Consider the following 26,512-nt stretch of genomic DNA (forward strand, 5'->3'; position numbering starts at 1 on the left):
TCACAAAGCACACGCCATCTCAAGCTGTTTGCACGAACATGGCTGTGAGTTCAGTGCACTCAAATGTCCTTTACAATCGCCAAATCTCCAATCCAATAGAGCTCCTTTGGGATGTGGTGGAACTGGAGATTCACAGCATGAATGTGCAACTGACACATCTGCACTAACTACGTGATGCTACAATGTCAACATGGACCAGAATCTGTAAGGAATGTTTCCATTGTTGAATCCATACCACATATAATTCACGCTGTTCTGGGGACAAAGGGGAACGGGGTACACAGTACTAAAAAAGTGTGCCTAATGAGTGTATACAGGAAATAGACAAAACATGGAAACACTAGGTAAATGATAAACACTAAGCATATTGAAAGTAAGGATATCCACACATGTGGAGCATGCGTTAATTAAGCAAATAACATCCCAGTATGGTCAGGTTCATGTATAAAATTAATAGTTTGTCCTGGATGCCTGTAATGTTAGCTTGTATGACTACAAGAGAATTGTATTGGGATACAATTAGCAGAAGCTTCAGTGATAAAGACCGCTAAGGTTTCACAAGCAATAATTTCTAAGGTGATGTTTGCTTCAGACTATGAGGAAAGATTATCGTCAGCTAAGTACATCAGTGAGTAGAAAAACGTATACCCTGTGCATTAATTTGAAGTGCAAGGCAAAACAGGTAGATCAATTTACTACAAAGTTTAATATGGGGTGTCAGCTGTCAGTTTAATCAAAAACATTTCACCAGAGCTGCACAGAACAGGATTTCATGGTCAGATTGCAGTTCATAAACTGCTTATCACATCTGGCAATGCACATTTGCAAGTTCAGTGGTGCAAAGAGCACAGGCAATAGACTACTGAGCAATGGAGGAAGGTGATGTGGTCAAATGAATCACCCTTCACTATAGTCTCAATAAACAGACAAGAGCACATGTGGTGCCAACCTAGAGAACTCTACACTTCTTTTCAACAGTGAAGAGAACTGTTGGTGCATTGGGGGCACATTTTCCTGGCATGGTTTGGGTGCAAGAATCCCCTTATAAAGGCCAAGTCAGTACTAATTGCTACTTAATCGTACTGAGTAATCACCATCACCCCATGTTTTAGAATTTTTCTGACAGGAGGGATGTCTTTCAGGATGACTATGGCCTCCATCCCCAGAGTGTGAGTGGATGCTGAATGATTTCATGAGCATGACACTGATGTTATTCATATGTCATGGCCTTCTTAGTCACCAGCTCTGGGACAAAGCCACAAAATTGTTTGTCCTCCATCATCAACCATATGTCAGTTCAATGACTTTGTTGTGGAAAAATGGTGCTGAATCCCTCCTGCATTTAGCCATAGTTCAGTAAGGCAATAATAGCCGAACATGGCGGCCCTACATCATATCAAGTAACCTTATATTGTTTTTTCTATTATTTTTATATATAGCGTGTAGATGTGTTAGTGTAATGCATTATGAGATGAAGACATTAATATACCTGTTTTTTATTCTCTACCTAGCATTCTGCCACAGTGGCCAGTTTATTTTCCATCATGAATCTACAACATATAGCCCAGGCTGATTCAGTTAAAGTTTCTTACAGTTCTACACGATTTAATTAAGATGGATCCAGTATTTACTGCTTTAAGTAAGATTGTTTTGGAACAGCTGTCTGCTTAATATTCCTCATACTGTTTTCCATCCAAATAAATGTACAGTTGTTTCCCTATAAAACTATATTTTATACACCACATTTTTATATGGCATCATATCAAGAGTAGACCACACACTAGAAAGCATGTTACATTTTATATTCATCTTCAGTTTTTACAATCCCTGGTAATATCACATGATTTCTAGTATTGCCATATTCATACATTCAATGATTCATACATCATTTATATAAGCCATTTGATGCAATTTATTTTTAATGTTTTGGTCCACTAAGATGAAATAAAGCATCCATTATGGACAGAAGTGTAACAATACAGAGTTTGACCTATGTACTGAGCAATAGCTTTTGCCCAAAGTATGACCCATACATGGTAAGACCAGGCACGGTTAAGTATAACATGTGTAGGGTAATTGAACAAATCAAGCCCTAGTACTGGTGTTCAGCTGCTATCATTTCCTGTGAATTGTATTTGTATTACAAATATTTGTACTCATTCTGCTGTCCTGTAGCACACAATATAAAGAATGCAATTTTGATTTGAAGGGACTTTCCTGAGTTTCAGGACTTTGTCCTGATTCCAAGACAGTTGAGAATCGGGACAAATTCCTTATTGTCACCGTGTTTATATTGAGCGGAAGGTATGACATTACTAAAGGGCTTCGAAGTGTTAGGAACCCCCTAGCCAGTACAATAAAACTCAGAGTCTACTCCGAAAGCCTGGTGTTCGCTGGAGTCCCTAGTGGTGGGGACAGACTTGGCCGCAGGCTGACAGAGGGTCGAGAATCGTATACTGACTAAGGAGAACCCAGGGATAGAGTGATTGGCGGACAGCAGCGTGGGGTTCCGGCAGAGTAAACCAAGGTCAGAGGTCACAAGCACAAGTTCGGAATCCAGGGACAGGCGAAAGGTCAGGGGCACAGGCGAAGGAGCAGAATCCGGTTTTCAGGCAAATGGTCAGGGTCAGAAGCCTTAAATAGTACAGATGGCCAATCAGGACACAGACCAGAATGTGTCCTCAGCTGCAGACTGATGAACATGCAGAGCCTGCAGCCAATGGGAATAGCAGAGTGCCAGCAGTAACCATTCTTCCTAATCAGCCTTGATTGGCTGGCTGAACTCAGCCTTGAACAGCTGGCCCTGAAGTCCCTTGTGCGCACGCACCCGGCTGTTTGACAGCTGGCCGGGCACGGCGCCAGAAGCTCCCCAGCGTCCCGGTTGTTGCCCAGGCAACTGGGACGAAGCTACAGGAAGTGACGTCCCGGTCGTCATAGTGACGGACAGGACGCCCAGAGGACTACAGACAGAGTTGCGGCAGTGCCCACGGCCGCCGCGACTAACACATAGTGATGAAAAGGCACATGTTTCCTGGTAATATATAGAGATGGTCACTGACCCCCGTGTTTTGGTTTTGGATTCAGTTTTGGATATGGATTACCGTCGTGTTTTGGTTTTGTTTTGCTATTTTGTTGGAAAATCAATGTTTTTGGGCCTAAAATAACCCAATTTAGTGCTCCAACTGTTTTAGAGATAAGTAATCTAATTGTAGAGGTAATAAATCATCCAAAAAACAGTTTAATTCGTCGTTGGTAGGCCTTCATTTATTCTACACACAAAACAGATTGTCTTCCTCTCCATCTATGCATATTGGCAATGCAGCCATCGTCTTTGGATGTATATTACACCCTACACTTATAGTTAAATATGTAAAGAAATGGAAAAAGGCAGTTTGCTTTCTGTCTCTATAGGCCACCCTCCACTTGTTAAAAAAAACCAAAAAAATTCAGCCGTTATAGACTGTACAATATTAATTGAAATGGACAAAGCCAGTTTGGTTTCTGGCTCTCTAGGCCCCACTCCACTTGTCAAAAATACAAAAAAAATCAGCCGTTATAGATTGTACAATAATAATTGACATGGAGAAAGCCAGTTTGGTTTCTGTCTCTCTAGGCTCCCCTCCACTTGTATAAAATACAAAAAAATTCAGCCGTTATAGACTGTACAATATTAATTGACATGGAGAAAGCCAGTTTGGTTTCTGTCTCTAGGCTCCCCTCCACTTGTATAAAATACAAAAAAATTCAGCCGTTATAGACTGTACAATATTAATTGACATGGATAAAGCCAGTTTGGTTTCTGTCTCTCTAGGCTCCCCTCCACTTGTATAAAATACAAAAAAATTCAGCCGGTATAGACTGTACAATATTAATTGACATGGAGAAAGCCAGTTTGGTTTCTGTCTCTCTAGGCTCCCCTCCACTTGTATAAAATACAAAGAAATTCAGCCGTTATAGACTGTACAATATTAATTGACATGGATAAAGCCAGTTTGGTTTCTGTCTCTCTAGGCTCCCCTCCACTTGTATAAAATACAAAAAAATTCAGCCGGTATAGACTGTACAATATTAATTGACATGGAGAAAGCCAGTTTGGTTTCTGTCTCTCTAGGCTCCCCTCCACTTGTATAAAATACAAAAAAATTCAGCCGTTATAGACTGTACAATATTAATTGACATGGATAAAGCCAGTTTGGTTTCTGTCTCTCTAGGCTCCCCTCCACTTGTATAAAATACCAAAAAATTCAGCCGTTATAGACTGTACAATATTAAGAGAAATGGACAAAGGCAGTTTGGGGTCACTCTGTCTATGACACCCTACCCTTAAGGATAAATTGCCAAACAGCAGCCTTTCAAGACGGTACGTGATATGGAAATGCCACAAGTTCCTTTCCTCTTTGGGGGTAGATTGCACCCTACACTTACATAGAAAGTTTTAAAAAGATGTTATCGTCATCATCTTAAGCTTCATCCTCACCCTCATCAGTGTGTACGTCATCATCACAGACTATCAATTCATCGCCGCTTGAATCCGCCATTAGAGAACAGTCAGTGCTTGGATGTCTTGGATGGTGAAGGCCTTCTTCGTGGAAGATGTAGTTCATTTTTATAAACATCATTTTCTCTACATTTTTGGGAAGTAACCTTCTACGGCGATCACTGACTAAGTTCCCTGCTGTGCTGAACACTCGTTCAGAGTACACACTGGAGGGTGGGCAGCTTAGGTATTGCAAAGCAAGTTTGTACATGGGTTTCCAAATGGCCTGCTTTTCTTCCCAGTAAGGAAAGGGACTGTCTGACATTTCCATATCAACTACCTCTTGAAAGTAATCCTCCACCATCCTTTGCATGTTTATACTCATATTGGATGGAGTTATGGGCAAAGTGACACATTTTTTTGAAAAATCCTTCAAACCAGCACAGATGTTAAATTGTTCTGGTCTGCCCCATGCGTCTTCCCTGCTTCTTTTTGGGAAATTTAATTTTTTACGAGCAGCAGCAGCTTGAGAAAGTGAAGGAGGACACGTTGTCAAGCCGAGGCCCAGTTCAGCGGACAACTTGCTGAGCAATAGCTCCTTGCAAAAGTTCACATCTCGCTCATTTACAAGTAAAGACTAAATGTAGGTTTTAAACCTTGGATCAAGCACAGTGGCCAAAACGTACTAATCCGAGTTCAAGATCTTAATAACTCGAGGATCTTTGTAAAGCGAATTAAGTACTTGATCGACAAGGCCAACATACTTTGCTGAATTGCTTGCTTTCAGCTCCTCCTTCATTTTCTCAAGCTGCTTTTCCAATAGTCTAATTAAAGGAATGACTTGGCTCAAACTAGCAGAGTCTGCACTCACCTCACACGTCACAACTTCAAATGGTTTCAGCACCTTGCACAGGACTGAAAGGATTCCCCACTCTGCAAGAGTGAAATACATCCCCCCTCCTTTCCCAATGTCATGGCTTGTGCAATATACTTGGATGGCTTTGCGCTGTTCCTCCATCCTCTGAAGCATGTACAGGGTGGAATTCCACCTAGTTACCACCTCTTGCTTAAGTTGGTGGCAGGGCAAGTTAAACTGCTCTTGGAGCTACTGTAACCTCCTACATGCTGTGGCTGAATGCCTGAAATGTCCTGAAATCTTACTGGCCACCGAAAGCATCTCCTGCACCTTACGGTTATTTCATAGGAAGCTCTGCACCACCAAGTTAATGGTGTGAGCAAAACAGGGAATATGTTGAAAATAACCCAGCTGTAATGCTCGCACTATATTGTTGGCGTTATCAGAAATGACATACCCTGGGGAGAGTCCGAGTGGTATAAGCCATGCATCAATCACATCTCTCAGTCTGCATAACAAATTGTCAGCTGTATGCCTGTTAGTGAAGCCAGTGATACAAAGAGTGGCCTGTCTGTGACAAATTTTACGTAGTGGTGTACATGCTGCTGCTGTTCCTGCTGGTGAAGGTGAATGACCAACCCAGTGGGCTGTCACAGTCATATAGTCTTTGGTTTGGCCACTTCCACTTGTCCACATATCTGTGGTTAAGTGGACAGTGGGCAGAATGGCATTTTTCAGCGCAATCTCTACATTTTTACACACTTTTTGTTATAGTTGTGGAATTGCTTTACGGGAGAAATGGTGTCTCGATAGAATTCTGTAACACGGACACAAAACCTCAATTAACTGTGAAAAAACAGCTGCGTTTATTGTGGAGATTGGACGCAGGTCTAACACTAACATTGCAGCCATGGTGTCTGTGATTTGCTTGGCTGCTGGGTGACTGCTGTCATATTTGCTTCCCCTCGCAAATTATTGTTTCACAGTTAATTGCTGAAATGTAGGACTGCTCATTTTCTTGACCTGCGTCTGGGATGACGATTCACCCCCAGCAGCAGCAACAGCAGCAGCAGTGGGACTAACACTTTCTTCAGAGGAATCAATAATAGTGCAGGAGTCATTCAGCCTTAAGTGGGATGCCGGGCTAACTCCGAGCGCTACTGAGGATATTGATGAGGATGGTGTGGTGGGTGTGTTTTGTAGCCGTCGGGATGTCGGTGAGCGGAGGGTCTTAGCTGATGATGGAGTGCTTGTATTTTTTGGGGAAGAAGTTTCAGCTTTTCCCAACACTTTGCCATGAACTCTCGTTAAATGGCGTAACATAGACGAGGTTCCAAGATGGTTAAGGTCCCTCCCTCGACTGACTGTGGCTTGACATACACTACAAATGGCTATACAATTGTTGTCTTGATTTGGGTAGAAATAATTCCACACATAAGAAGTGGATTTTTTTGTTTTATGCCCAGGCATGACAATGGGCTTTTTTCTTGTCACGTGCCAGAACTGTTGCCATTGGTGTAGGACTTACACAAACAACCTCATCCTCATCAACATCCTCATTAGCGCCCTCGTCGCCTACACAAATCTCCCCCTCATCCTCTTCTAATTCCAAAGTTGCATTCTAAATTTGGGTATCACCGGCTACACTCGGGCTATTAAGGCACACATCAGCAGAATGCTCATGATTAGACATCCCACTGTTGGATGGACTCTCCACAGGGATTGTTGTCATTTGTGAATCAGAGCAAACATTCTCCTCTAATGCTTTCCTGTTATCTTGCAGCTTGGCTTTGACGCGTAACAGTAGTTGTGCACCAATTGTAGGCTGGGTAACTTTTTGGGATCTGCCACTAATAGGCAAAGTTGAAGGCCTCATTCTCTCTTTGCCACTGCATGTGTAGAATGGCATATTTGCAATTTTTTTTTTATCGGCACTTAAGTTTTGCTCAGTAACACTTCTTTTTTGCTTCAATACAGTAAAAAAATTTTTGGTTTTTGTTTTTTGCACTGATTTGGAAACACTCTGTTGTTTGACATCGCCTTGGCCAGATGACGTACTGGGAACACTAACATCAGGCCTGGTGATAGAACCTGGTTGCTCATTCTGATCATATGTGGACTGCTTTGAATCCATTCTGAGCGCAAAGCACTTTGAGTGCTAAAAATTAGTTGGTAGATACTGCTGACAGATATGACTTTTGACAGCCAGAAATATTTATGCACAATTATGGGGGACACCCCAAAAGCACTGAGGAGTGCTAAAAATTAGTTGGTAGATACTGCTGACAGATATGACTTTTGACAGCCATAAATATTTATGCACAATTAGGGAGGACACCCCAAAAGCACTGAGGAGTGCTAAAAATTAGTTGGTAGATACTGCTGACAAGATATGACTTTTGACAGCCAGAAATATTTATGCACAATTATGGGGGACACCCCAAAAGCACCGAGGAGTGCTAAAAATTATTTAGTAGATACTGCTGACAGATATGACTTTTGACAGACAGAAATATTTATGCACAATTATGGGGGACACCCCAAAAGCACTGAGGAGTGCTAAAAATTAGTTGGTAGATACTGCTGACAGATATGACTTTTGACAGACAGAAATATTTATGCACAATTATGGGGGAAACCCCAAAAGCACTGGGGAGTGCCAAATATTAACAAAAAAATAATAAACCTCTATCCTCCTCTCTTCTCTAGCGATTTTTGTTAGAGCAATTGCAAGAAGAATATTGGATTCTCTGTCCCTGCTCTAATCAGCCTGTGACTACACCCTGCTCTCTCCCTCTGTCAAATGGCGATGGATTGCTGTGGAGGCGTGTATTTATAATGTTGAAGTATCGCGAGAACCGAGCCCCGAGATCCGACGACGTCACAATGACGTTCGGCCTCGATTTGGATTTGGAACGGTCGGGAGAGTACCGAGCTACTCAGCTCGGTACTCGGATACCCAACGTTCGGATGGGTTTGGTTCTCGGGGAACCGGACCCGCCCATCTCTAGTAATATACAAACTTAGAAGAATGAGACGTCACATATATTTGTTACTGACCTATAAATATTCCTGGGGGTAAATGTATCAAGCTGCTAGTTTCCAGCGTGTTTGAAAAGTGAAAATATTGCCTATGGCAACCAATCAGATTCTAGCTAATATTTTGTAGCCTGTACTAAATAAATGTTAACTAAAATCTGATTGGTTGCGCATATCTCCACTTTTCATACCTGCATGAAACTCACAGCTTGATATATTTACCCCCTGGAGTCAGAAGCCCCCAGCTCATTAATGTACTGTTGGTAACTATTTTTTTGGGAGTAATTCTTATAGATTTTAATCAATGCACATGTTGTCTCACTTTCTAAATACTCAGCTCCTGCTCAACTGTTTTGGCTAGTATAATAATTCTACAGAATTTTACTTCTGCCTTATAATCCAGCAGGCTGGATGCCACAGGCGAAGGCTTGTCAGGTCGTCTGTTGTTCACCAATGATTTAAAGTAACAGCTTCTCTGCAGCACTGTCAGTTGTTTTATAGAGTGCTGAAGCATTGCTTCCACAAAATTTAAAACAGTAGGAGTAGCTGCCTGCTAAATACTATTGCAAAACAAAAAAAAACTAGTATCTTTATGTGATGAATGCCAGCTCAAATTTCCAGCTCACATGTAGATATGTTAACCATGACTTTACTATATCTGAAAGCCACAGAAAAGTTAACAATTTTTTGGAAATTATCTTATAAATGTAGTTATACTCATTAAAAAGATGTCAAGTTCCCTTTAAAGCTAAAAGGAAGAAATCACTGCACACATTTTATATAGACTATATGTAGAAATGTATAGATATACATAAAAAAATGATGGTGTATAGACAGTCACTACTTCATTAGGAAAATGAGTGTATTGAAAGGAACTACACATACACTGCTATAATTAGGGATGTTAGACGTCTCCTAGGATTTTATTTACCTTGACCTGTGGCCTACTGATTGCTAACAGATTTATAATTTATAGTAGGTGCTACATTATCCCAGTAATGTTACTTCAAAAAAATCAGAAAATATACATGTTTTATTGAACATGATGATTTTTGGTATTTTGTTTATAATATCATACATTGCATACATATGAAAATATGTTCTGTAAAAAGTAATGTTAGTAAAACATGCTTTTATATATCGTTTGTTTCCAACTTTTGTAGATCAGTGTGTGGAATGAATATCCTTTCCTCCCATGACTCTGAGACACCTTCTGTGCGTCTTTGTGATCTAGATACAATAGTTCAGCCGGAGTTGTCCGAACATGCAGACATAAAGAAAGCACCACACCTGTATATGGAATCACAAGTACAAGAAATTGACAACCTCCTTCCAGAGGAAATAGATACTTGTTTAAGGGAATCTCATACAAGAAATTCTGAATCAAAGGAACTACAACATGGCTATACAGAAACAGAAGTGTTATACGTCATACACACCCAGCCAAAGGAGCCAAAGGAAGAGTTTACTAAATCAGAAAACAATGAACCAGAGAGGGTGCAGGATAGAGATATTCAGTTAGAAAAACTGGATTACCGAGTTAATGAGTCAGGAGAGCAACGACACACACATAGTCAATTAGAAGAGCCATTTCATAGGTATATACAATCAGAGGAAATAGCTTACAAATATACACAACCAGAAGAGTCAATTCACAGGTACCCACAATCAGAGGCACAGATTCACACATCAGAGAGGTCATTTAACCAATATGTGCAATCAGATGATGCAATTCACAGATACAAGGAGTTGGAAACCAACCAAGAACAACCAAAAGAGCCACTTATCAAGTATGCAGTATCAGATGAGCCAATTCATAGATATGAACAACCAAATGAGCCCAGTCAGCAATATGTACAATCAGAAGAGCTAATTCATACAAATGAGGACCTGGAAAACAGCTATGGACAATCAGAAGAGCTACTTCACAGATATGAGCAATCAGAAAAGCCGTTTAAATATTATGTACAATCAGAGGAGCCAATTCACAGATCAAAGGAGTTGGAAAGCAACCAAGAACAACCAAAAGAGCTACTTAACAAGTATGTAGAATCAGAGGAGCCAATTCATAGATATGAACAACCAGATGAGCCCTGCCAGCAGTATGTACAATCAGAAGAGCTAATTTATAAAAATGAGGAGCTGGAAACCAGCTATAAACAATTAGAGGAACCACTTCACAAATATGAACAATCAGATGAGCCAGTTCACCAGTATGTACAATCAGAGGAGCAAATTTATGGACATGAGGTTCTGGAAAGTAGCTATGAATCAGAAGAGCCTCTTCACAGATTTAAACAATCAGAGGAGCCATTTCACCAGTATGTACAATCAGATGGGCCAATTCACAGATCCGAGGACCTGGAAAGCACATGCAAACAATCAGAAGACCCATGTCTGAAGTATGTGCAATCAGAGCAGTCAGTAGGAAAATCAAAAGAACCAATTTGCAAGCAAGCAAATATAGAGGAGCCAGATTATCAACATGCACAATCGGAGGACTCAATTTCTAGATATGCACAATCAGCAAATTTACAACTCACAGATAAAAGCTCACAGGATTTACAGCGGATACAGATTTATTCAGAAGAGACACAGAATGAGAATATCCAGTCTAAGGAGCCAAAGCAGAAAAAGAAAATGTCAGCAGAGACAGAGCATATAGTCATATCCACAGAGGAAGTGCAGAGTGAACCTAATATTTCAATGGAACAACATGATAAACCCATTCACACAGCCGAAGCAGGGCACATACATAAATACATAAATCAACAACACAGTTATTCAGAAGAACCAAACTACAAGGATGCTTTAATGGATGAGCCCAATCTTAAAACAAAATTGTCAGTGGAGCAAAACCACAGTCAATCACAGTCAGGAGAACCACAGATGTTATATACCCATGCAGAAGAGCCACAATATAGCCACTCGTATCCAGAAGAACCTCAGCATGTTGATTATCCATCAGAGGAGCCAAGGGTTGCAGATATTAAACTAGATGAAATGACCGAAAAACATACTGAGTCAGATGAATTAGAATCAGAGGAGTCACGGGACGTGCAGGAGGAGGGACAAGATAACAAACATACTTATTTAAAAAACAATATAAATGGACATACTGAATTAGGAGAGTCGCAGGACAGTGATATTACATCAGATGACCCTGAATTACAATTACGCACAGTAAATGAAATCAAAGGTCAAGGTCCAGAGGAGACAATCTCACAATCGGAGGAACCCCAAGTAGAAAATAATTTTGACTTTCTGGAGGTATGTTTTCCTTTTTTAGACCCCTTAACATGGTTGGTTATAAATCTAAATATCATCAACATTGTGTTTAATTTATGTTAATGCTTAAACATAGTTTTATAGAAGGCATGGTTGTTAAAGAAGTCCAGACAAATGTTTAGAGATTAAAACCTCTTTATCCAATTATATCCGGGACAGAGTTCCCAAGCAATACACCTCTAGTACCACTGTCCAGGCCTGGCCTATAGAATTTAGTGCAGATGTATAGATAAAGCTGACTGGACAGCTGTCAGATGTGGACTATCTGCAGTTCTGCCACTTGTGGGAGATTAATTCCTTGTTTAACCATTTTACACATATAACATTTTGCTTTATATATCAATTACATGAGACGGGCATCATAGGCAGTAACGCGGATTAGCAGTTATCTGCTATTTTAACCACTCACTTTTATTTTTCATGTGTTTATTATTTATGTTTATTTTTTCTTTTCACTTTGGTTAATTTTTAATATTTTGCTAATGAGATATAACCTTATTAAGGGCAGATTACAACGATATAATAAAAGTTTCCGTTTTCTTTTGAATAAGACAGATAAAGTTTTAATTTTTATATTATTTATGAGAGTCCTGGGAGTGCCTCCCAGCACAGGTTCGCTCTTCCTTCTCCCCTTTTCTATAGCCTATGCAATAAGGTAGATGTTGGTGCTTACATAGATAAAAAATCTCTTACAACATTGTTGTGAAGTTTGTGTCATGTTGTTTGCAAGTGAAAGATAGTACATATTGAATTTTTCTTTTACATCTAAAGAACTCCTCTACCATAACGGATATATTAAGGAAATATGTGAACAGATAAATTACCTTCAGTATTTTATTTCTTCCTATACCTCTTAGTATCAGATAAAAGGTATTTCCTCTCTGTGAAATTATATATATATCTATGTATCATAAGAGAGCTGACATAATAGTATAACAATGTTTCAATATTATATCTAATTATGTACTCCTGTGAAATAAGATATAATGAAGGATGGGATTCCAATATCACATTATCAAATTCCAAATATATAACTCCCTATCTATAGAATAAATGATGATATCCTCAGAGTCCTTATTCATTTAAACATTTGTAAATATGTTATCAAGAGCACCTCCTATAGATCATTTATAGAGAGATTAATTGCACCATATTTGATATAATAAGATTTCTATTGGTATACATTTGATAACTAAATTTTTTCCTGTTTATTTATTACTATCCAAAAGGTCCTTGACTCATATGTTTGTGTAAGTGGGAATATGGCTGCATGTGTAAGTGGCAGTGTCAATGAAGTAGGGAATGGGGGCAATCAGGAAGCCACAGATTGAGGGGTTGATTTACTAAAACCTTCTAAATAGTGGAAAAGTGGAGGTGTTGTCCATAGCAACCATTCTAGAAAATTATAGCTAGAATCTGATTGGTTGCTATGGGCAACACCTCCTCTTTTCCTTTTTTATAAGGTTTGATAAATCTACCACTGAGATTCTGATATTGGAAGGCATAAAAGTCTCAAGGAGGCACAGAGTAATGATTTGTGAGGATCCTGAAACTGCTGTGGGAAGACTGTGGTGTCAAACACACCTGTGTATGACACAAAGTTCATAAATCAAACTTGTTTTTCACGTTATTGGAACAGGGCCAGGGCCAGAGGCAGATGGGAGAGATATGTGTATTGGATGCAGGTTCAACACTGAATACATCAATTCTTAGCTAGATGAATACCAGAGAATCTGATTTTCCTTATTGGGATTTTAGATATCTTTGTCCACCAACCCACCTAAATTCTTCAATGATAAAGACTAAGCCACTCCTTAGTGGGAGGTAGCCACCATCATTCTCATTATAAACTTCTTAAGTTGTGTTCCATCTGCTAATATTTCACCACTACAACATAATCAGACTTTTCAAGAACCAAGAATCATAAGGTTTTAACTAAGGGAGTACAGTTGCCTTGTGGATTTTCTTCTTATACTTTTCAATTGACCTAACCAGAAGCAAACATTTACACATTTTTATTTTATTTTTGCTTTTCAGTAACACTGCTAATTTCCTGTTATTTCCAAGCGTATACATGGTCCCTTTTCATCAATTCTAACTTTATAGTGTATTTGTCTGCACAGGACACTGTTGTTTTAGACTCATCTTACATGAGGAACAGAGCGTCTCTGGGTAAAAAGAGATGTCGTAAGACCCCTGTTCCAGGAGCTTGCACCTCTCAAGAAGAAGATGCCGAATACTGGATGTTTCGAGACTCCACAGGTCTGAAAACCACTCATGATTGTAGATAGATCACCTTCAGTCTTACTAATATTCTAAAATAAATATTTTTTACATCATGCCAGCCAGAAAATGAAATACCAGTGACAGTGACCATCTGTACTATGTTACCTATTCTTGTATGTCACAGCAGCTTTGTTTATCTTTATAATTTAAAGCTAGCTGCCTTATTTCTGTGAGAGTCCCACATCCAAAGTCACTGACCTGGATCAAAAAGCACCTCTATTTTAAGCAGCTTATGATACTGCAGGTCTTTCTTTTTCCTTTATTTATATATCACATTTTTTATACATGGATATTCAAAACAAAACATTGCCATTTATTTTGCTTTGCTCTCAGTATGTACAGCCCAGTTATAGAACTAATGTTATATCAGTACAAAATCCCTGCTTATCACGAAAAATAATATACAAAAAAAAGTTTATACTGTCATTTTAAACTTATTTACCTTATCACCCTCACCTTCAAAGCCCTCTCTAACTCAACTGCTCCTTACATCTCCAACATTATCTCCATTCATACTCACCCTCTAAGGTCAGCCACCGGCAGCTGCCTCACCTCCCATCTTGTTACCACGTCCCACTCCTGCATTCAGGGTTTTTTAACAGACTATCCCCTAGCCTGCAAACATTCTCTGAAACAATCTCCCTTGTTCTATCAGGCTATCCCCTCACACGCAAACGTTCTCTGGAACAATCTCCTCATTCAATCAGGCTATCCCCTAGCCCGCAAACGTTCTCTGAAACAATCTCCCTCGTTTTATCAGGCTATCCCCTCGCATGCAAACATTCTCTGAAACAATCTCCCTCGTTGTATCAGGCTATCCCCTCGCACGCAAACGTTCCCTGGAACAATCTCATTCAATCAGGCTATCCCCTAGCCCGCAAACGTTCTCTTGAATGATCTCCCTCATTCTATTAGGCTATTCCCTAGCCTGCACACATTCTCTGGAACGCTCTCCCTCAATCTATTAGGCTATCCCATAGCCTACAAACATTCTCTGGAACGATCTCCCTCATTCTAATAGGCTATTTCCTAGCCTGCAAACGTTTTCTGGAACGATCTCCCTCATTCAATCAGGCTATAACCTAGCTTGCAAAACATTCTCTGGAATGATCTTGCTCATTCTAATAGGCTATTTCCTAGCCTGCAAACGTTTTCTGGAACGATCTCCCTCATTATAATAGGCTATTTCCCTAGCCTGCAAAGGTTTTCTGGAATTATCTGTCTCATTCTATTAGGCTGTTTCCTAGCCTGCAAATGTTTTCTGGAATGATCTGTCTCATTCTATTAGGCTATTTCCTAGCCTGCAAACGTTCTCTGGAACGATCTCCCTCAATCTATTAGGCTATGCCTTAGCCTGGAAACGTTCTATGGAACAATATTTCTGATTCTATCTGGCTATCCCTTTGCCCGCAAACATTATATGGAATGATCTCCCTCATTCTATTAGGCTATTCCCTAGTCCACAAATGTTCTCTGGAATGATCTGTCTCATTCTATTAGGCTATCCCATAGCCTGCAAAGTTCTCTGGAACGATCTCCCTCATTCTAATAGGCTATGTCTTAGCCTGCAAACGTTCTCTGGAATGATCTCCCTCATTCTTTCAGGCTATTCTCTAGCCTGCAAACATTCTTTGTAACAATCTCGCTCATTCTATTAGGCTATCCCCTAGCCTGCAAATGTTCTCTGGAATGATCTCCCTCATTCTGTAGGGCTACTCTCTAGCCTGCAAACATTCTCTGTAACAATCTCCCTCATTCTATTAGGCTATTTCCTAGCCTGCAAACATTCTCTGGAACAATCTCCCTCATTCTAATAGACTATTCCCTAGCCTGCAAACGTTCTCTGAAACGATCTCCCGCCTTCTAATAGGCTATTCCCTAGCCTGCAAATGTTCTCTGGAACGATCTCCCTCATTCTAATAAGATATTCCCTAGCCTGCAAATGTTCTCTGGAACGTTCTCCCTCATTCTATCAGGCTATCCCCTAGCTTGCAAAACGTTCTCTGGAATGATCTCCCTTATTCTAATAGGCTATTCCCTAGCCTGCAAACGTTCTCTGGAACGATCTCCTTCATTCTATCAGGCTATCCCCTAGCTTGTAAAACGTTCTCTGGAATGATCTCCCTCATTCTATAGGGCTATTCTCTAGCCTGCAAGCCATTCTCTGGAACAGTCTCCCTCATTCTATCAGACTATTCCCTAGCCTGCAAAACAATCTCTGGAACAATCTCCCTCGTTCTATTAGGCTATTCCCTAGCCTGCACACATTCTCTGGAACGATCTCCCTCAATCTATTAGGCTATCCCATAGCCTGCAAACATTCTCTGGAACGATCTCCCTCATTCTAATAGGCTATTTCCTAGCCTGCAAACGTTTTCTGGAACGATCTCCCTCATTCAATCAGGCTATAACCTACCTTGCAAAACATTCTCTGGAATTATCTGTCTCATTCTATTAGGCTGTTTCCTAGCCTGCAAACGTTTTCTGGAATGATCTGTCTCATTCTATTAGGCTATTTCCTAGCCTGCAAACTTTCTCTGGAACGATCTCTCTCAATCTATTAGGCTATGCCTTAGCCTGGAAACGTTCTATGGAACAATATTTCTAATTCTATCTGGCTATCCCTTTGCCTGCAAACATTATATGGAACAATCTCCCTCGTTCTATTAGGCTATCTCATAGCCTGAAAAAATTCAAACCCACCTGTTCAGGGAAGCCTACCATTCCACCGTCTAACCTCTTCCCTGCTCTCCTCTACCATACTCTTTATAATCCTTCTTCACTAATTGTAGTATGCCTCACCCTCATTCTTCCTCCATTCTTCACACTGCCGTCTTGATCATCTCGCCCTTCAGATTTTTAGTCCCCTCACCCTGATCCCCCTACTCTGTCTTTTCTGTTAGTCTGCCTCGTTTTAGATTGTAAGCTCCCATGAGCAGGACCCTCTAATCCTCGTGTCCTCCTCCCATCACCTTTACCTTCTGCACCCGAGCTTCATTTTTCCACATCAATACTAGGCCCCTGCCCTTGGTCTCCTCTTCTCCCTTGTCTTCCCATCTCATCTCCATCACTGCTCTGATCCTGTTAGTTGTGACCACACTTCTGGCACAATTTCTGCATGCTTTAGTTCACTCCCCACCTCTTCCCTTTTCCTTTCCTAGTTTTTAAGTGTTCTGGAATTTACTTATACCTCTTTGTCCTGTGCACCTGTTCTCAGCGTAGTGGATATTTTAATTGCACTTTTTTTTGTTTGTGTACTGCCCTGTATGTCGTGTTCTTTTTTATCCCATGCTCTATGCATGGTGCTGAAAATCATTTGTGGCGCCATATAAAGAAAAGATAATAATAATAATAATAATAACTCATTATGCTGAAGCCTGATCTTGAAAATGTCTTGATACAAATCAGTCACTTGCACATTTTTATACAGCGTGTATGGCTGTTTTCTAGATCCTAAGTGTTGCCCAGAGAGAGACTCTGATGATGAGGAAAAAGAGCAGACATCTACTGACCATACTCCAGACAATTCCCCCTCGCCAGGGAAGTCTCCCACCAAGAAGGCTGGAATATTCTCTGGAATAATCTCACCATCTATTCTGAAGGTAATGAGTTGTTTCCATCTGTTAATGAGCTATATTACATATATATATATATATATATATATATATATATATATATATATATATATATTACAAAGTAGATACAATATGATACAGTAACGATAAATAACCAAAACACTTAAAAAAAAAAAGCCAGTGAAATCAGCAAAGTTTCTTGAGGTCCCGGACACTTGTTAGTACCCTCTACAAACTTGATTTGACTCCTGTTCTAAGTCCCTTGCTCCAAGAAGCCCAGTCAGAGTTACAGGAATCGCAGGTCTCCCAATGGAGTCAGCTCAGCAGAAGATATATAAGGTGGTCTATGGGTGGTCTTTGTGTCTATTGTGCCCTTTGTATCGGCTGCTAATCTAAAAGGGCCTGACCCAGGGCTATTCCCTCACAATCCTACACACCCGAAAGATTCTCTGCAGTTATGGCGCCAAACTGACTAGTTGCCTCTTGCCTGGGACAATGGCAGCCCACTTAACTTAACAAGGGGACAAGGTTAGGCTAATGAAGGTGAACTCCTGGTTTTAACCCTTTACACACTTTTTCTTCCAAAGTGTGCTCCCTGCTGATCAGGACATCATGCTCTCCTGAGAGGAGGGGGCCATGGTGGTGCAGCCACCTTACCTGAGTCATAAATTTGCTCACAACATAATTTATAAATAATTCCCCAAATATCACCCAGCACAAACCCATTATTATTCCACCAAATTAGTAATGATCTACAGTGCAATTGCTCAAATGATATGTAGTCCATTAAATTTAAATTGGCCCCATAATTTTGTAGCTGGTCTTCAACCCACCAACAAACAGTGAGCTACATGAGATGTACAATGTACACAGTAACAGGTCAATAAATGACCAGACCACTGCTTGCTGCTTCCTGTATTAAATGAGGGAAGAATTGTGATTCAGTCACTGTGCACTTCCTGCATCTCATGGAGCTTGCCAGCTAGGACAGGTAATGGTAAGAGTGAGCCAGAATAGTTTTTTTAAATATTAATTGTGCCAACTCCTAAAGGATAAGGATAAAGGAAAGGGTAAAGGATGGAACAGCCTTATCTATAGGATGCCACCTTTCCTTCATTTTGATTTATTGAATAGAGCAAAAGAAGTATACATATCTGATCCCTCAAATCCTGTCATTGGCATCAGGCATTTAAATTGATGCAAATAAGCATTCCATGTAACAGATTTCAAGTGGCAAAAATGTAACTGTTGTGGGAAACAGGACAGTCAGGAGGAGGCAGGAGGAAGAGCCTCTTGGTGACAATGTGCCTCTACCTACGTTAGTAAATTGATCACATAGCTGAGGGCCTTATTAGAGGTACTGTGGAAGTACTGGTGTTTAGTGTATTATGGGGCCTCAGAAGAGCCTGGGCTAGCACTGCAGATAATAGGGAACATGCATCTACAGCCATATTTTTATTGGAGAATCCTTTGTTCCCTTAGTAGTCTTTTGGGAAGGGAGCATACAATGCCACATAAGGTGTTAGTACTGCGAAAAGCTGGTTTCTGCATTCTTAGAATGGACAAACAATAATCTTCTGAGCTGTGAACTGTAAACTTATCACACTAGATATCAATATTTGAGCACTGCTGGAATTTGGACCCATGAACAGAGGTAGTTGTACATCTGCTATCAGTATATAGCAGGAGCAGGACTTCATTAGCAGGCTTGCCAACTACACACAAGATTGATGTTGGTATAATGTCTTTCATTAAATAGTAACTAGTATTACTGACACCACGTATCAGGAATTTAACCCCCACTCTGTTTGTGGTTAAATATTTAGCTCTTCCTTCAATTTACAGAAGTGTTAGCTGACGTGGATTTTAAAAATGAAGGTTGGAATTTGAAGGACATATTCAGGGACAGATTTACATTAATGGAACTTTCAGACTCGTAAACTGAGCCCCTCCCCAAATTCTCGCCTGTTTTTCAGAAAACATTCTTTAGCTTTGATGGCCCTGTTCTGAAATGTAATATATTGCCACCACCCTACACTATACATTTATACATCCTCATCTCCAATAAATCATTGCTTCATTTTACATAGTTTTGTTCATTTTTCTTTGCTGAATAAAGGAAAAAGAAATGTTGACATACTTGCAGAGAGAGGGCCTCCTCTGCTGCCCTTAGACACAGGACTATTGTGCCTTACACTTTTCCCAATCCAAATAACTGTGTAACTATATAACAGGGTCGCTTGAAAGCTCGCAGTAAAACCACTGAAGATGAAACGGTGAAACCAGAGTCAGAAGAGGCAAAATCGCCCGGGAAAGAAAAAGATTCTTCAAGGTAATATGCATCATAGTTGTCTCTTATGGCCTACATCCGAAAGTAATATGTCATTAAAAATGCAGTGAAAAACAATGTGTAATACAGCAGGAGCAGATTATTTTTTGAGGGGATTGGGGATGTCCTTGTGGGTGTTAAGCCCCAGGAGCTGCACACTGAAGCAGATTTCTCCAGAGTACCTGAGCTACAGCATGTAGCATATTTAGCTTAATGGTATACTGTGACTAGTATACCATTAAGAAGCCTGCATCCTTCCTGTTGGTTTGTGCATACCCCACGCTTAGCTTTCCCCCAGGCCAAACATTTATTTTTACAATTCACTTATATTCGTATTATAATTGTATGTCTTAACACCTGGCAAAAACTAAGCTCCCCATAATTTTCATATGTTATAGAAGTAGGCAAACTGTAGGTTACCTTTAAAGTAGGTTACCTTTTCTTGAATGTAATAAAATCTCTGTTTACTCAAAACTCATTCAGAAGCATGGGATGCAATTCCATTTTGGTGAAATATTAAAACAAGAACGGGACCCATCGCGAGACATTCCACAGATCTAATATTTAGATTAAATATATATTAATAATATTGACAATGACTCATTAATACGAAACTCGCACAAGCCCTAGATGGTATCCCAATTTAAATGCTAATTGTGATGCAAAAACTAGAAATGGATTACAAGGCTGCTTGCAGATCTTCCATTCCAGAGTCTCTCTCTCTTTCTCTTTCACGTCAGCTGTTGCAATGCAAATGGCTTGGAAAGAACTGGTTTGTTAATTGTTTTTTTTTTTAAGAAATGAATCCTTTATAAACGGCATGGTAGCATTGTGTATTAGTCAGATCAGTTAAACCAGTCCAGTGGACAGAATAAGAATAAAATCACAAAGCCCTTAATCAGTCATAATTGGGAGATATAGGTTTAAATCTCTGCATGTGCCTAATAGTTTGCCATAATATGAATATATTGTATGTTTAAAAGTAGTTAGTTTAGTGTTTTAGAAATATAAATATAAATATTAAATATATAAAATAAATATTTCACAAAACAGACACATTGCTTCTACATTAGGTACAATCTCAAATTTTCACAAGACAAATAGCCCTATTAATCAACCTTGGTTGTCTATTTCAGTCATTCTCTGAACTGGCTACATGCGCTGAAGAAAAAGAAGAAAAAGCAACCAAAGTGACCACTGTCTATGTAGACACCAGAGCACCAATATTCAGCTGATTGGGTTATCTCCAGCTCAGTGTTTCCCAAACAATTTGCATCACATACCCACTTTTAATAGCACCTGTTTACATCTCTCTTCCTGATGTGTATCGGTTTATCCCAGCATCAAAGTGTTTAAATGTATTCCATATATCCACTAATATGTATACATATATACCAAGCAAGTTCTTGTGTATTTACATAGTTAAAACAAATACTTATTTGTTTTGTGTATATTTTCATATTTACCAATACGATGGATGGATGACAAGTTTCAACTCTCCTAACCTACAGTTCTGATGATGCATTCTGGGAAATATAGTTCAGTAAAACAAGAGATGATGGAGAGTGACCATTTTTGCTTGTGCCAGTTTGTTGCTTCTGGTTTTTTTGGCTCTAGATCTGTGTATTTTTTTTTCAAATCAATAATGGTGCACCCTCAGTTTTGTATGGATTTGTTTGCTTGTTCAAATTATCTGTTTCATTCTTCCTTTTTTTCTGTTTACTATGCACAAAAGGAGACTATCATCACAAAATGATTATTATGTTAAGTGGTTTTATATGCATGGCAGTTGCATAAATCTTTACTTGGGTTGACTTATTTTGTCTATACAATTAAAAATATATGTTTTTACTTTCAAATATCACTTTAAAGGTTGTATTAGAGTTTTGAAAAATATGTCTATTCTCACTTATTAAGACCGTTATCAGTGAGATGTATCACTGAAAAATTTTAGTTTGTAAAGCCTACAGGTACCACTATTACCATGCCAGTGAGGGAGGTAGTACAAAGGTGGTCAACCTTTTTTAAGCTGGAACTAAAGTGTCAATGTGCCATTGTTCTGGAAGTCAATTTTATGTGTACCATTGCTCTGGATCCCCGAGTGTCAGTGTGCCATTGTTATGGAATGAGGTAATTCACAAAAGAATTTATTGACAAATAGATTATTGAGCCTCAAGTGGGGTTCACCGTCCACAGGTTGTGCACCTCTATTCTAGTATGAGAATAGCAAATTCTATAAAGTAAATTCATGTATGCAAAACTAGATTTTGCCTCCCCTATATTTTTAAGCCATTAGTACTTTTTAATATAAAGATACTATAAGAATGTAAAACTGATGTGTTAAATTAGTGCTGTTTTGTTCTCAAGTGTTGCTGGTGAAATTTGAAGTTAGTGACATTACATTCAACGTTATGAGATACATTTACGGTACAGATAGGAACATACACCTGATGCGCATTCTGCAGAAAAAAATACCTATCACAACATAGAAGTGATTGCTTAGCATTTGCACTAGTGTTAAAAATATATACTTTTATACCTATAATTCTAGTTATTAATAGGAGGACTCATCCTTTAATTCATGTGTGTAGACAGCATCCTTCATCTAATACATGTCTTTAAAATACTTTCTGTATACAGCAAATGCAATGGGAACATTCTTTAGTGTAGAAGAATGTACTGACCTCAATTAAAAAGGTACTGAGGATGAGCAAAACAATAAAATTACAATGATGTATTTATTGTAATTAAATACATTGCAGTCTTCAGTTATTTTTAGTTCAAAAAAATATTTTTTTAAGAATTATTTAGATAGAAATATACAGTTTTGATTATGTATTTACCTTTCACGTGTACCCCTGATAATCAGTGTGTTTAAAGTAGTTGGTCTCCTCTTGGTTGATCACAGATTATTTAAAAGCATCGTCCAGAAGAGTATGAAGGAGCTGGTGATTCTGGATGAAGAGAGCATAGCGTTACTGGATGTAAGGCCAATGCACAATGCTTACTCGATGCTAATTCTTTGGCCAAGAACCAGAGCCGGATTTAGACCTCATAGGGCCCTAGGCAGGATACTGTTTTTGGGCCCCCTCCCTGAAACAATCCATAGCACTATATTTTTGCAGCCTACCATATACCCCTATAGTTACGTAGAAGTGAAAGCATGTGCCGCCGCATGCCTACCATATACCCTTATAGTTAAGTAGATATGAAAGCATGTGCCGCCGCATGCCTACCATATACCCCTATAGTTAAGTAGATATGAAAGCATGTGCCGCCGCGCAGCCAAAGGAGGTGAGAGCGTGGCTTGCATCTTTGGGGACGTACCTAACATGTGAAAAGAGCAAGGCCACCCTGCTGCAGAAAAAGGCACCCCTAAATAATTACCAAGCAGTCCCGTTTTTTTAAGTAGTTGGGTCAAAACAACATAATAAATATTGAAGTCAGGGCAGAAATTAAGTTGTTTGCAAAAATAATACGCATAAATCCAAGTATGTGCTCTTGTCACTTTTGTCCCTCTATCATCACACTGTGTCCCTTCATTGTCACTTTTGCCCCTTCACAATATCACATGTGCCCTTTCACCATCACCTCTGTGCCCATCACCATCACCACCACTGTGCCAATCACCATCACCACCTCTGTGCCCATTACCACCTCTGTGCCCTTCACCATCACCACTTCTGTGCCAATCACCACCTCTGTGCCTCTTCACCATCACCACCTCTGTGCCCTTCACCATCACCACCTCTGTGCCCTTCACCATCACCACCTCTGTGCCAATCACCATCACCACCTCTGTGCCCATTACCACCTCTGTGCCCTTCACCATCACCACTTCTGTGCCAATCACCATCACCACTTCTGTGCCAATCACCATCACCACCTCTGTGCCCATCACCACCTCTGTGCCTCTTCACCATCACCACCTCTGTGCCCTTCACCATCACCACCTCTGTGCCCTTCACCATCACCACCTCTGTGCCCTTCACAATCACCACCTCTGTGCCAATCACCATCACCACCTCTGTGCCCATTACCACCTCTGTGCCCTTCACCATCACCACTTCTGTGCCAATCACCATCACCACTTCTGTGCCAATCACCATCACCACCTCTGTGCCCATCACCACCTCTGTGCCTCTTCACCATCACCACCTCTGTGCCCTTCACCATCACCACCTCTGTGCCCTTCACCATCACCACCTCTGTGCCCTTCACCATCACCACCTCTGTGCCAATCACCATCACCACCTCTGTGTCCTTCACCATCACCACCTCTGTGCCAATCACCATCACCAATTCTGTGCCCCTTCACCATCGCCACATCTGTGCCCTTCACCATCACCACCTCTGTGCCCATCACCACTTCTGTGCCAATCACCATCACCACTTCTGTGCCAATCACCATCTCTGTGCCATTCACCATCACCACCTCTGTGCCCTTCACCATCACCACCTCTGTGCCCTTCACCATCACCACTTCTGTGCCAATCACCATCTCTGTGCCCTTCACCACCTCTGTGCCCTTCACCACCTCTGTGCCCATCACCACTTCTGTGCCCATCACCACTTCTGTGCCCCTTCACCATCACCACTTCTGTGCCCCTTCACCATCACCACTTCTGTGCCCCTTCACCATCACCACTTCTGTCCCTTGTTTTACTTACCTTTCTATTGCGCGCTGCTCCTCCTCCGTCAGTCCAGATGTAAAAAAAAAATTTAAAAAAAAGAGGGGGAGGGGGGGGTCGGGTGCCGTGAATCGGGGGAGGGGCCAAAATTTTTTTTTTTACATTTTTTTTTTTTATTGATCCTGTCCCCCCCAGCTGTGCCCCCCGAGAGCCGCTAGGCCCTAGGCAAGTGCCTAGGTTGCCTAGCGGTAAATCCGGCCCTGCCAAGAACTACCTACTGCTACAATATCTCCAGGCTGATGCCCTCAAATGATGTGATCAGCTGGGGGAATCTAATTATTTTAATTACATTGTGTATAGCTTTAAAGGGTCCCTGAGGTGATTACTGTCTATAGAGATTGTACCATAGGCTGCATAAATTCCATAACCTGAAAAACCCATACTATCACCTACTGGCCAAACAAAGGAAATTATCCTTGAATGCAGCATGCCTATTCTCTTAAGATCTGTGCCTTATTTTTAGTTTGTTGGAGAACACCCATAGAATATAAACATTTATATCAGTGACACTAATAAAACGTGTATAAGTAATAAAGCTGCCTATTGAGCAGTAAATGGTAACTTTTAAAGTTCAGAACAAATTTAATCTCCTAAAAGTACACACTATTCATAAGTAAATTATATTGAAAAATAAATCCATGCATAGCACATAAAGCAGCATTTGCATGCAAATAGCATTTATACGCTTGACGACAGATTCTCTTTAATACCATATACTTTCCATGCCTGGCTTCCCGCACATGCACAGATTATGCATTATAAAGGGTAAATTCAGACACAATGCAGCAAATTCAATACACCATATAATTTTTTTTTAATAATGGGTAGTAGTGGAGGATTTTGCAATATTTTTTATTCAAATAAAGCCTTCAATTCATATGCATTAAAATGTCCAAAGAAACATTTTACATAACACAAACACAGTTCACACTTACTATTGTTTTACACAATATCTGGGTAAGGGGAGAAATGCAGTTTTCAGAAAATAACATAAAATCTTCTTAATGCCGTCTATTTTTTGTTCCATTATCCAATTTATATTGCAAATAAGCTATTTTTTTTATTTCAAAAGCTGATTTAAGCAGTGATTATCAGCATTCAGATTGAAATCACACCTGTGACACACTCATTTTATTATTAAATAAACATTTATCAATCAGATTTTTTGTCGGTTATGATGTTATTCGGTTGTACAGTAGTAGTGAAGAAATCTACACCAGTTGAGTTTTTTTACTATCTACTGGTATATAATCCTTATTATATATAATTATATATTTTATTTCAATTTATTAAAATATCATCCAATAGTATTGTAGTGATTGCTTGTTTCGCGAAATATAAAGTTAAAATGTGTGTGAAAATAGTAAGAAATCTGTGTAACAAAATTAAAATAAAGGGGGAAAATCAAGAAATTGACCTCTTATTTGGTTCACCATGCTCTCAATTTTTTTTAATCACACTATTGATTTTCACTTGGGATTATTAGGTTATTATTATAACTTATGACAAAGGTATTTGAAAATTAATTCATAACAATGCCCATATTGCACCTATTGATATGGTAAATGTTATATATGAATTTTTATTCTTTTCTGGTTGTTCATGTGAGCTTTGGAGAGTTATATAATATATCTTAGTCCATCACATTATTTAGTAAGATTAAGATCTACCTATTACAAATGTTACAGGTCTTTGTTATAATAGTCTGTTAGGTGTGTTAAAATAGTCTGTTAGGTGGTAACAAATTTCCTTGAAACCTTAACTACACTTAAACGTTGCGTCTGTAATTTCCTTCATATTGCCATTAAGTATGCTTTCCTCAATCTTATTAGCACCTAAATTGGTGTCACTAGAGTAAAGGTTCTAATGTCAACACAACTTCTTAAATTCTGTTATCATTAATCATGGATTATATTTCCACAGTTATTACAACTTCTGTGAGTTGTTTCAAAGTCATGTGACTTTCATTAA

General features: G+C 39.6%; 1 protein-coding gene across 1 annotated transcript in view; it reads left to right on the plus strand.

The window, feature by feature from the left end:
• TNKS1BP1 (tankyrase 1 binding protein 1) overlaps nt 1-25,702 on the plus strand; it is a 62,773-nt gene extending 37,071 nt beyond the window's left edge. Inside the window, exons 6-10 of the mRNA XM_075217223.1 lie at nt 9,536-11,642; nt 13,784-13,922; nt 17,397-17,548; nt 19,756-19,853; nt 20,987-25,702. Of these exons, the coding sequence (XP_075073324.1) occupies nt 9,536-11,642; nt 13,784-13,922; nt 17,397-17,548; nt 19,756-19,853; nt 20,987-21,044 (2,554 nt within the window). The 3' untranslated portion in view covers nt 21,045-25,702. The remainder of the gene's footprint in view (nt 1-9,535; nt 11,643-13,783; nt 13,923-17,396; nt 17,549-19,755; nt 19,854-20,986) is intronic.
• Nucleotides 25,703-26,512: the final 810 nt, after the last annotated feature.

This window comes from Mixophyes fleayi, chromosome 6, assembly GCF_038048845.1.
Source record: "Mixophyes fleayi isolate aMixFle1 chromosome 6, aMixFle1.hap1, whole genome shotgun sequence".
NCBI lineage: Eukaryota > Metazoa > Chordata > Amphibia > Anura > Limnodynastidae > Mixophyes > Mixophyes fleayi.